Here is a 12,470-nt window from a genome sequence, read left to right on the forward strand (position 1 = left end):
TCTCTGTCTCTCTCAGGCTCTCAAAAATAAATAAACATTAAAAAAATTTTTTTTAAGATGTTTTCTTCTTAAAATAAAGTATCCATTTCAGCAACATTTTAGTACAGTCACAATGTCGTGCACCCATGTCCTCAGAGATTGCATTTTTTAACAAACTCCCCACTGCTTCAGGTGGTCCCCAGGTGGCAAACTAAGAACAACCACCTCAAGTGTTCTGATAACGATAATAAAGAATGAGAAGCCTTGTGGATCACCCTCAGATTATAAAAGGAGATTTAAGAAAAAAAAGTTAGCTTTCCCAAACATCTAAACCTAAAAAACATATGCCTTTGCCTCTCTCTTTCACTAAATGAAGCTAGTTTATGTCAGTGGTTTTTTTTTAAGTTTATTTCTTTACTTTGAGAGAGAGAGAGAGAGCAAGAGCACACAAGTAGGGGAGGGGCAGAGAGAAGGAAAGACAGAATCCCAAACAGGCTCTACACCATCAGCAGAGCCCAATGTGGGGCTTGAACTCACCAACCATGAGATCATGACCTGAGCCAAGATCAAGAGTTGGACGTTGGGGCGCCTGGGTGGCGCAGTCGGTTAAGCGTCCGACTTCAGCCAGGTCACGATCTTGCGGTCCGTGAGTTCGAGCCCCGCGTCAGGCTCTGGGGCTGATGGCTCAGAGCCTGGAGCCTGTTTCCGATTCTGTGTCTCCCTCTCTCTCTGCCCCTCCCCCGTTCATGCTCTGTCTCTCTCTGTCCCAAAAATAAATAAACGTTAAAAAAAAAAAAAAAAAAAGAGTTGGACGCTTAACCAACTGAGCCACCCAGACACCCCTTCCCTTTTATCAATGCTCTCTCTCTCACTCTCTCTCTGTCTCTCTCTCTCTCTCTGTTTTGGTCTCTCCCTATCTGTCTCCTTCTTGACACCTGCCCTGTACCTAGTCTGCTCTAAGATTTTTCTTTTTTTATTTAAAAAAAAATTTTTTTTACATCTATTTATTTTTGAGAGACAGACAGAGACAGAGCACAAGTGGGGGAGGGACAGAGATAGAAGGAGACACAGAATCGGAAGCAGGCTCCAGGCTTTGAGCTGTCAGCGCAGAGCCCAATGTGGCGCTTGAACTCACAAACCATGAGATCATGACCTGAGCCAAGATCACGAGTCAGATGCTTAACCAACTGCACCACCCAGGCACCCCTATTTCAGGATTTCTTATACTAACGGATTCAACATTTATTTGTTTGGACGCACCCAGTATTTTGATGCCTACAAAGTAGGGCAGTGCTAAGCAAAGTCAAGTGGGAAATCTGGAAGAAATGAATCACCACTCTAAAATCAGCCAGACTCAGGCCCTGTTTCCTTGGGTTTTAATCACATTATTATAGCACATTATTAAATTTTACTTCAGGCAATGAAACTGTCAGTGAACACAGAAAAAGTCTCCAGAGGAAGAAGTGCAGTAAGGTTTCTCCTTATAGTCAAACTCTCATCAATATGTAAGTGAAACTGGTTATTCTGTTAAGAGTTAATATAAATATATAATAGTTGCATGAAGATGTTAAGATCCATCACCGCTTTCTCTTCAAGGCTTTAGAATCAGTTTCCCTAGTTTTAACTCATGATCTAGTCCCTCCAGAGTTGACTCTAATTTTAGCTCATTTTACTCCGGGTCAGACTTCGGTGAAGATTCCTGGAGTTTAGCAACTATAAAGATCAGCATGGTGATAGAAGCTCAGGTTAAAATGGTATCTTCCTATCAGCCACTAGCACGGCTTCTCTTAAATGATATCCTACTAAAATAACAGACACAGAATACGAGGAGTAATAGCATGTTGTGATGAGTTAGAATAAGATGAAAACTTCTCACAATGTGAGAAACCAGGACTGACTGACAACCTGTTGTACCCAAGAGAATCTCAGAGACATTTCCACAATCAGTAAGGCCAAAGAAGCCGGGCTGAAGACACGAGGGCTGGCAAACCCTGTTTGCCTCATGACACAGAGCCAGTCCACCTACCTGAAAAGAGGCAGGAAGGCAGCCTGGGAGGGGACCGCACTAATTTTTTATGTGATCAGAGAATTATTACTTCCTCCCTTTCTCATATGCAGTTACAGGTCACATGTCCCAGAAAACAATGAGTAGGAGAAGAAAAGCGTCTGACAGTGGGGCACACTGTACCCTGGGAAATGCCCCTGAAGTAAAGTCCTGAAGGTGTGGAGATAGAAAAAGTCCCGGCTGTGCAAGCTGGGGTTCTTTTAGCTGTCCAAGAACCAGGTGGCCAAAGAGAGGGAAATGTCAAGTACATCATTCAGGTTTACTCAATGCCTAAAGGCCACTGACCTCAAACTATAGGCTTGAGAAGGAATTAACCAAGAAACAGTGACCCGAGGCCAAGAGATGGCCACGTACTCTGTGTGGAAAGATTCTTCACTGCTTATACTCAGAGGAAGAATATATAGCTGATAATGATTTACAGTGAAAATGAAGAGTTTAGCCAAGGTCTATCCAGGAAGATTCAGGAGAAGCATAGGTTCTATGAACAGAAATGTAGAAAGCCAAATGTAGAGACAAGGGACAATCGGATGAGCTAAAAGGAAAAGAAGATGTGACGCAAAAGCCTAATCAATTCCGGCCAATAGGTGCTGACGTCAAGTAGATCTGCGCTTAAATTCTGGCTCTTCCATTTGTTAGACGTGTGGTCCTCTGAATCCACTCAGGCTGCTCTAACAAAATACCACAGACCAGGTGGCTTATAAACAACAGAAATATCCTTCTCACAGTTCTGGAGGCTGGAAAGACCAAGATCAAGGCACCAGTGTGGTCACCTAGTGAAGGCCCTCTTGCTGGTTCACAGCTGGTTTCCTCTTGCTGTGTCTCCACATGGAGGAAGAGGCTAGGGACCTCTCTGGGGTGGCTTTTATAAAAGTACAAATCCCATTCATGAGGTCTCTACCCTTCCTTGTAACCCAACCACCTCCCAAAGGCCCACCTTCTAACCATCACATGTGAATTCTGGGTAGACACATTCAGACCATAAGAGTAGCTTTGGACAAATCACTTACCCACTTTAAATTTTGGTTTCTTCACTTACAAAATGGGGATAAAGAAACCTACTTTGCGAGGTCGCTTTGAGCTTTAATGCTAACAACATGACCAACGATGAGAAAGTAGAGGGAAGGCTCTAGAACAGGGCCTGAGCATACAGTAAATACTTAACAAACAGTAGTCATTATTATTACTAATGAGCTTTGAAGAAAAGGGAACTGACTGAGGCAAAGAAAGGACCACAGGAAACTAAAAACACAACCAATAATAATCAACATTGGGGAATCTAAAGAACAGAAGCCGAGATGCAACAATGTCTAACTGGTGTTTGCAGGAGAGATCCAGAAGACTGAGAAAAGGGACAGAAAACTGAAAATAATGACAAAAAAGCTGAATCAGTGATTCAACATATTAATTGAAGCTATTTTTTGACAAATAAATCGAGCAGAACAAAAGCAATAAGCTAAAATATGCACAAGGAAAACTTCCAGAGTGAAAAATAATCCCAGCATGCAGATCAAAGGGCTCATATATTTCAAGCAAAATTAATTTTTAAATATTTTAAAGACCTACACCTACATGTAATTCAGCAAAAAATTTAAACTATGGAGAAAATTAAAAAAAAAAAAATCCTCCAAAAAAGGTTCCAGGGACCAGCTGAACCAGAGAGATCTTTCAAACAATCTGTAAACTGTTCCAGAGCTTTAAAAAAAAAAAAAATAAATGAAAAACCATCCAAATTATTTTGTGAAGTGAGCACAACTGAGACAACAAAACTGACAGGGTAGAGAAGAAGCCACCAACCCCACTTTCACTTCTGAATTGATATAAAAGTCCTAAATAAAACCCTAGCAAACTGAATTCAGCAGTCTAATAAAAATTTATATACACATGATCACATTGGATTTAGCCCCCAAAAGCAAAGACGACCCCAGATCAATTCATCCATTAACATACCACAGTGTTAAAATATAAAGCAGCCTTATTATAAGGTAATCCCCATTATTTCATCACAAAGCTTCAAAAAAATTTTTTTGGCAACTTGAATAAGTAATACGTTGTGGGTGTTTATGAAATGATCAACTATTTAAAATTTAATTATGTAAACACATTTGAAATCATATAATAAAAGATCTTCAAATACTGCTTTTTCCAACTGCCACATATCATGAAAAAATATTATTACACCTCTTCCCATGAATACTTGACAGCAATATCCATTGTCATAGGAGCCACTGTGAGATATTTAAGTTTTCCAGAGGAAAACTTCTGTCTGAGCACTTTTCTCTCTACATATGATAACATTAATCCATATATATTTTCATGTCAAGAAATCATTTATCCTTAAATTGTATAATTAAGATCTCTACAACAAAAGCTTGTTTTATAAACTTATAACTTTCAGTTCTTACAAGTGTGAGGTCATTTCCCGGGAATAATTACTAAATGGTATTAAATGCCTTGGCCTCCTTTTTTTATTGATTCTTTCTAGTGACCTCCATAAGCATTCAATTCCAGAGCTGATTAAAGTGCTTTACCAGGCTGTTCAAAATAAAGTAAACTGAGAACACTCTCAAGTATAAGATGTCTCCCCTTTTTCTGAAAAGGGTAAATTTGGGGGGTTGAGGGGGCGACACATGTTATCCTATGGTCAACCCTTTTCACAGGAGGGCATACTTAGAAAATGAGAGTACTATTTGTATAGCACTAAAGCAACTGAACAACACTACTCCTGGCCATGCCCAGCTTCCTCAATGGATCAATACTGCAACAAACCATGGGGAAAGATCTGCTATATCATGAGGTCCAATAAGAACATCCAGGTCATCATCTGCATCATCTCAGAGGCAGGAGCCTGCACTGGAGCCAAAAAGGTTGCTGCCTGGCTCTGCCTGGCCGTGTGGCCTTGGGGAGGTTACTTGGCCTCTCTGTGCTTCAGTTCTCACATCAGCATGATGGAATAATAACAGTCCCCAGAGAACTATTGTAAGGATTAACTGAGCTAACTCATATAAAGCACTTTGAACTCTGTCCTACACACAGTAAGCCCTTAATAAATGCCAGATTCAATACCAATGCCTAGTTAAAAGCAATACAAAACTCGGGCACGTGGGTGGCTCAGTCGGTTGGGCGTCCGACTTCGGCTCAGGTCATGATCTCGCAGTCCGTGAGTTCGAGCCCCGCATCGGGCTCTGTGCTGACAGCTCAGAGCCTGGAGCCTGTTTCAGATTCTGTGTCTCCCTCTCTCTCTGACCCTCCCCTGTTCATGCTCTGTCTGTCTCAAAAATAAATAAAAACGTAAAAAAAAAAAAAGGTGGAATCTCTGATTTTAAAAAAAAAAAAGCAATACAAAACTGCTCTTTAAAAAAACTGTAAAAAAAAAACAAACTGCGAATAGAATACCCAGATTAATTCCTCAACATGTCACTTTGCACACCTCACATAGTCACTGTACAGTAAAAAATCACCAGAATACAAGTCCTGTCCTCACCCTTGGGAGTTTCCAATCAAATTTTTAGGTTTCAGCCAAGGATCACCAGGGATTCGAGAAAGCCTCTTTCGTGAAAGACAGCCCAAAAAAGATACAAATGACCTTAGAAGGAAGAGATGTAATGGTGGGAGTACAAGCAAACTTAAAAATATATGTATGGGTTCACATATATATGCATATACAAGTATATGTAGGTTTATACACATATCTACATACACACTCACACCTACATAAAACCCATGGGGGAAAGGAAGGAAAAAAAAAAAAAAAAGAGGTTAGAGTGGGAGAGAGCCAAAACATAAGAGACTGTTAAAAACTGAGAACAAACTGAGGGTTGATGGGGGGTGGGAGGGAGGGGAGGGTGGGTGATGGGTATTGAGGAGGGCACCTTTTGGGATGAGCACTGGGTGTTGTATGGAAACCAATCTGACAATAAATTTCATATATTAAAAAAAAATAATTAAAAAAATGAATAGTTAAAAGCATAGGCTTTGGTGAAGGAAATTATTACATATAAAGTAAAAACAGAACTTTATAAAACAGGAATTATCAGAAAATAAGAAAGAGTTCTTAATGATTTAAAAAATGTGGTCGTTGCAACGCATTTAATAGAAAAGGTTACAAAATAATGATAAGGAAATTTCCCAAAAAGTAGAAGAAAAATAAAGAAAATAGCAGAGAAAAAAAAACTAAGAAAATTAGAGTATTGATCCAATATCGAAATAACAGGAGTTTTATAAAGAAAGAATAGGAGAAAGGTAGGCTGAAGGGCCAAAAAATTCTGAAATAAATAATACAAGAAAACTTCCCATAAAAAAAGCACCTTCACTTTCAGATACAAAGTGCTCTCTGAGTACTCAGCATGATGGACAAACCAAGTTCTATTACAATAGCACATTGTAGGGAAATTTTAGAAAACCATGTCTAACAAAAGGGAGGAAAAATCACATATATAACAGATGAGGAATCAGAAAGGCACTGCCATAATGAAAACTATTTTCAAAAACCTTTTTTTTTCCTGCAATCAACATGTATGAATTTTATTGTCAGAAAACAATCTTAATACAAAAAAAAAAATCCATACTTGGAAACTCTAGCCTAGATTTAAATGGCTCCATTTCTAATCTGTCTTCTTAATGTCACAATCTGTCTCTACACTGATACAGAACTGCTCTTGTCAGAAGTTCTATTCACAGAGGATGCCCAGGCTGGAGAGACCGCCTGAGAACAAGCCACTCCAGGAATCCAGTACCCAGCTGCCCTGCATATGAGTGATGTCCGCTCATACTTACTCAGGTGGTGAGAGCTTGCTTTCAAGCATTCTCCCAGAATATTTTGACATGTGAAGGAAGAGGGGGAAGACCCATAATTCTTTCCTTAGACCCATTTTTCTACCCATTATTATCATGTCTCCGTTCTTGCAGTTAACATTTATTTTAATAAGGTACCGCTAAATGCTCCAATTTGTCTTCATTCCATTTATCGAACACCATGTCCTCGGCTTTGCCAAGAGATGATTTTCCTATTGACAGCCTTACCTGTGGAGAAGATGAACACCGTGTTGTTCCAGAGCCCGTGGCTTTTTAAGGCTGCTGTGACATTTCCCACTGCTTCATCCATAAGAGACACCATTCCTGCATAGTAATGCCTATTCTTATCTTGGATAAAGTCGTAGGGTTTCAGGTACTCCTCAGGGACCTGAAGGGGTTCGTGGACAGACTGAAGAGCAAGGTAGAGAAACAGAGGCTGGAAAGAAAGTTTGTGCAAATCAGTTGAGAGGGCATGGAAACATTAAATACAGAGACAGAAGTCCAGATTTATCAGTCAATAAAAGTAATATTAAGACAACCCACAGAATGGCTTGAAAATATTTGTAAATCATACATCTGATAAAGGATTTGTACCCCGAATATACAGAAAACTCTTACAACTCAATAATAAAAGACAATTAACCTATTAGAAGATGGGCAAAAAAATGAATGGACATTTCTTCAAAGAAGACATGCAAATGGCCAATAAGCACCTGAAAAGATACTCAAAAGATGCCAGGAGCTGTAGGGAGTGGGGGTGGGGGGAGAGGAATGGGGAGTGATTGCTAATAGGTATGAGGTTTCTTTTTGGAATGATGAAAATGTTTTAACTTCAGATTGTCATGATGTTTGCACATCTCTGTGAATTTACTATTGAAGTGTATACTTTAATTGGGTGAATTTTATGGTATGTGAAATATTAACATCAATAAAGATGTTAAAAATGCAACAAAAGACACAAGACAAAAAATTCAAAACAAAAGCTTGAGTTCTAAAATGACCTAGAAGACTCTGATCTAAACAAATAATAATAATACCAATAATAACAACTATATATGAAATGTTGTATATGTGCTAGACATTATGATACTGATTTACATATTCTGTCTCATGTAATACTCAAATCCAGCCTATGTTACACCCATTTCACAGATACGTTAACTTGAGGCTCAGAAAGGTTATATGATTTGTCCATGTTCATATTAATTGCAGAGCAATTTCCTATTGGAATCTCCACTATTATGGTGCAGAGATGTATCAATAGATGCGTTAGCTTTTTGCTTTAGCCAGTAAACAAGTTCCCACCTTTTAAGAGAGAGCTCAGGATTTTTCATAGGAGAAAACAAGTGAACACCATTCCTGGCTAGTCTTTGATCTAAGAGCAAACATACAGCCAATTTAATTCCTGGAAACTAAGGAGTGTGATACACTCATTCTAGTTTACCTTTTACACCAATTTATAGCATTTGACATTAGCGGTATTCTAGGTCAGCCTCTCCTTTTTTAATAAACCTTTCTGCAAGCACTCTCTTCTTTGTGCTCCTACAGAATTCCTTGATGAGTTGAAAACACTCAAAGAGACAACAACTGTTCAACCCAAGAATAATAATACAATTCTGTTAAAGTATTTGAGGCATTTCAATCTCATAAATGAATGGGGAAAAGTTACAAAGCAGACTGGGAGGGGGGCTCATATTTCATTCTTCATTACTGTTGATAAATTTTAAAAAATTCTATATTATACAACTTACTGGATAGCCTAAGAAATATACACATATGGAACTCAAAAAGACACCCAAATTTTTTAGTTCAGATACTTGGAACTTAGAAACACCTTTTCCCCGAAGTCAAAATGTTAAAAACAGCTGTTAAATACTGAAATCATCACATTAAGACCTATTTAACGAAGGAAGTGAGGTAGTGAAAGGATGCCTATGATAATGTGCAACCTATGCTTCATTTGTACATTACTTCTATGGAAAAACATTCCAAATTGCAACTCCAAAGGCCAACGTTCAAATCTTTGACACTGCTTGAGCTCTGCCTCCACTCCCCCTCAATACGCACACTTTCTACTCCAGCCACACATACACCGAAACTTCTGAGTTCTCCCAGACCACAGTGAAGGGAACCCCGGGACATGCCCTGCCCAGGTGGTGAGGAAGGAGCCTGGGCTGAGACGTCTGGAGGAGAACAGATGTGCAGGGACATCGATGACCTCACAGTGTGGTATGAGGGTCTGCTGTTGGAAAAGCTGTCTGGGTCTTTAGCATTAGATCAGACCAACCCCAGCCATCAGCCATGGTCTGGATGAGAACAGGATTAAAATTGGAAGACTACAACAATTTGCAGCCCACATAAAGTTTTTAAAATCAGGAAATATCACATAAAACTCTGTGGTTTTTAAAAAAATTTCCTTGAAAAATCAGAACTCCAACAACTCCATGCCCACGCTCCATCTGGTAACAAATGGCTGGAGCGTGAAATAGAGGCCCTACTCCCAAGTGCGCTCCAATTTCTACAGCCTCCCCACTGTTCTGAGTGGCTTCACTTATTCAGATTAGCAGCCTGGCCCCTGTAAACACCAGAGTTTGTGACCCTGGTCTAGATTCTCTGGGCAGGGCTGGAGAAATGAGAGAAGGGGCTCACTGCTCAAGGAGACCATGCTCTCGATCAGGTCGTTACCAGCAACATGGCAACCCATCCACATTGGGAAGGAAAAAGGACAGGGGGCAGGTTATCCCCAGCCAGCAAGTGACCTCTAGAAGTGACAGCCAGGGAGGGTGGTAGGGAAGAGTTCTTAAGAACACATCAGGGGGCGGAAGTAATGATTCTTGGACCATCATTAGTCTTATAAATATTCAGTATGGAAATCATTCTACTCACATTCTACTCACAGCAAAACATTACCTGAAAATCTTTCCCACAATTATTCCTTAGGGGGCTAAAGATATGACCATCACCGTTGAGGGCTCAAAGTCATGAAACGGCAGCAATTCCCCCATTTTTCCAGTGGTCAGGCTTCTGTTAGTTCAAACAGAAGGAGCATAAGCTAAGAAGAGGGAGTAAAAAACCTCCTCTGAGGATGAGGCCTGTGACTGTCACAGGCCAGGCAAAGACCTCACACTACCTGCCAACCACATCCTAATCACTTACAAGTATAGATAAAAGTGTTCCTCGAACAAAGTAAGTTCTCTTTTTTTTTCCCCCATTTCACCAGCAGTAATCTAGGGCCATACAGTGTATGGGCAGACATACACACACATCAACATGTCTCTGGTTCACCAGGAGGAGGCAAAATGGTGTAGAGGGCCACTCCTTTAATAAGGTGAGGCCAGATGCAACACAATTGAGCGTAGTTCCAGCCAATGTTGTAAACATTCAAAAAAAAAAGTTTCAGTGCTCACAAGGTGAACTTTATCCATGAAACAATTCATTCCCCCAAAAGGCTAGGTGCGTAACATTTCAATACTATTTTTAAATGAAAAAAAAAAATTCATAGAGTACTCTTCTTTGTACTACACAACAGCCTAGTGGAAAAGATAATTAACTAGGGCTCTAGGGCTGTCCAATCACAATCAGGACCCTGCCTGCAGCCGCTTGTTCGAAGACCCCTGGCAGTGAACAGACATAGTCAATTTCCCCATACCTGCCTATGTGGGCTGAGCTCACTGATAGCCTAAAGCAAGCAGTTGCCATCCTGGGGATGGCCTCAGTTTTACTGTGCCATCTACTGACTTGAGTTCTCATCATGCCTGGGCCTTTGGAGACCCATGGGCCCATTCTGACCTTAAAGACATGATTCAAAGCACTGTAGTCCTGGAGCTGAGTTTTGATCTCTCCCTTGCTCTTTCTTGGGTCCTGATCTCTGCTCCGACCAAGCCAGTTACAGCTGTCACCTTTACACCAACCCTAACTATAACCCTTTCAGGCTTCTTAAGAATATAAAACAAGGGGCGCCTGGGTGGCTCAGTCGGTTAAGCGTCCGACTTCGGCTCAGGTCACGATCTCGCGGTCCGTGAGTTTGAGCCCCGCGTCAGGCTCTGGGCTGATGGCTCAGAGCCTGGAGCCTGCTTCTGATTCTGTGTCTCCCTCTCTCTCTGCCCCTTCCCCGTTCATGCTCTGTCTCTCTCTGTCTCAAAAATAAATAAAACGTTAAAAAAAATTTTTTTTAATGAAAAAAAAAGAATATAAAACGAAATCCTAGATGTGAATCATGACCAAATGTTTAAGTATTACATAAAAGTATGACATTATTACCTAAAGTTATTAGCATGTTGATAAGATGCTGAGGGTTCTTTTCCCTTTCTTATTATGCCATACGACTCCTAAGATATATACTCCAAATATCCTCACCATGCTAAGAAACCTGATTTCAGTGAAGAAGAAAGCCTCACTTTCATTTCTTTAGATTTTCCTAATCTAAAGTACAAATTTTAAAAAATATGATGCACTTGTAAATTGTTATTCTATTGGGGCTCCTGGGTGGTTCAGTCAGTTGAGCATCAGACTTTGGCTCAGGTCACGATCTTACAGCTCATGAGTTCGAGCCCCACATCGGGCTCTGTTCTGACAGCTCGGAGCCTGGAGCCTGCTCCCGATCCTGTGTGTGTGTCTCTCTCTCCGCCCTCCCGTTCTCAGGTTCTGTTTCTCTCTCTCTCAAAAATAAATAAAGGTTAAAAAATTTTTTTCAATTGTTATTCTATTGTTGACTTTCAAATTAAGACACTTCTGTCCAACTTGTGTCATGGAAAAGTGTCTACCACTAGAAATTCACATTTGCTTTAAGAAGCTTCTAGTAGGTTAGATTTATGAGAAAACTTTTATTTTTATTCTGCAAAGTGTTGAGGGGGGCTATTTTTAACTGAAAGATAGTTTATAGACATGTTACTTTTACACTGCAGTGTTAGTACTAAAGGAATGACCCTGTAGAAAAAAAGACATTCCTTCCCAACACATGTGCAGTGGTTATTAGCAGTCTCTCCCTGAAACCAGCACCAACTGTGTTTCTGTGACAAAGCAGCTCCATATGCTCTTTTCCCCTCAAGTGCTCTTTAAAATAGGCACATTTTTAAGATGGCTTGTGGATACTTCATGTGTATTTCTTTAATGATTTCCACCTTAGGACAAGTGGCCTATGTTGCAGTCTATATATAACACCTAAGAAACTGGCACAGAATTAGATTCACCATTGGGATAAAATGATGAAAAGCACAGCTCCTGGAACTATGTGATTCATCATTTTACTGAGAATTGAAAATGTAAACATCCACATTAGCTGTCTCAAACATTCTGGGACTGTCACTCAGTATTGACTATTTCATTCATTTATGTCCATGCTTGAAACTTCATCTTGAGGATGTTGGGAATCCTGGACACTGCTTCAGAATATTTCAGACACTGTAGGAAAATGAGCATTCTCTCATCTGGTAATTTCCGTAATGCTACCTCTGAGCAGCACTATATTAATAACACAAGTTTGGATAGCTTGTGAGCTCTTCGGGCCTCATTTCCCTCAGTTCCTGTGCTTTCCACACCACACCAGATAAGGCAGGCCACCCACAAGGAACTATTTCACCCAGCTGCTTCCTCTTATCCGCTTAATGTTAGGGGCACTGTGAGAGAATACTCCATT

At 40.2% G+C, this 12,470-nt stretch overlaps 1 protein-coding gene across 3 annotated transcripts in view; it reads right to left on the minus strand.

Moving 5' to 3' along the window:
- ARSB (arylsulfatase B) overlaps positions 1-12,470 on the minus strand; it is a 169,439-nt gene that overhangs the window by 133,789 nt on the left and 23,180 nt on the right. For all 3 annotated transcript variants that reach the window (XM_047088414.1, XM_047088421.1, XM_047088429.1), the window contains exon 4: positions 7,064-7,271. In XM_047088414.1, the coding sequence (XP_046944370.1) occupies positions 7,064-7,271 (208 nt within the window). The remainder of the gene's footprint in view (positions 1-7,063; positions 7,272-12,470) is intronic.

The sequence above is a fragment of the Lynx rufus genome, unplaced genomic scaffold, assembly GCF_022079265.1.
Source record: "Lynx rufus isolate CCGP_SWC_20201006 ecotype Redwood Valley unplaced genomic scaffold, mLynRuf1.p SCAF_1, whole genome shotgun sequence".
NCBI lineage: Eukaryota > Metazoa > Chordata > Mammalia > Carnivora > Felidae > Lynx > Lynx rufus.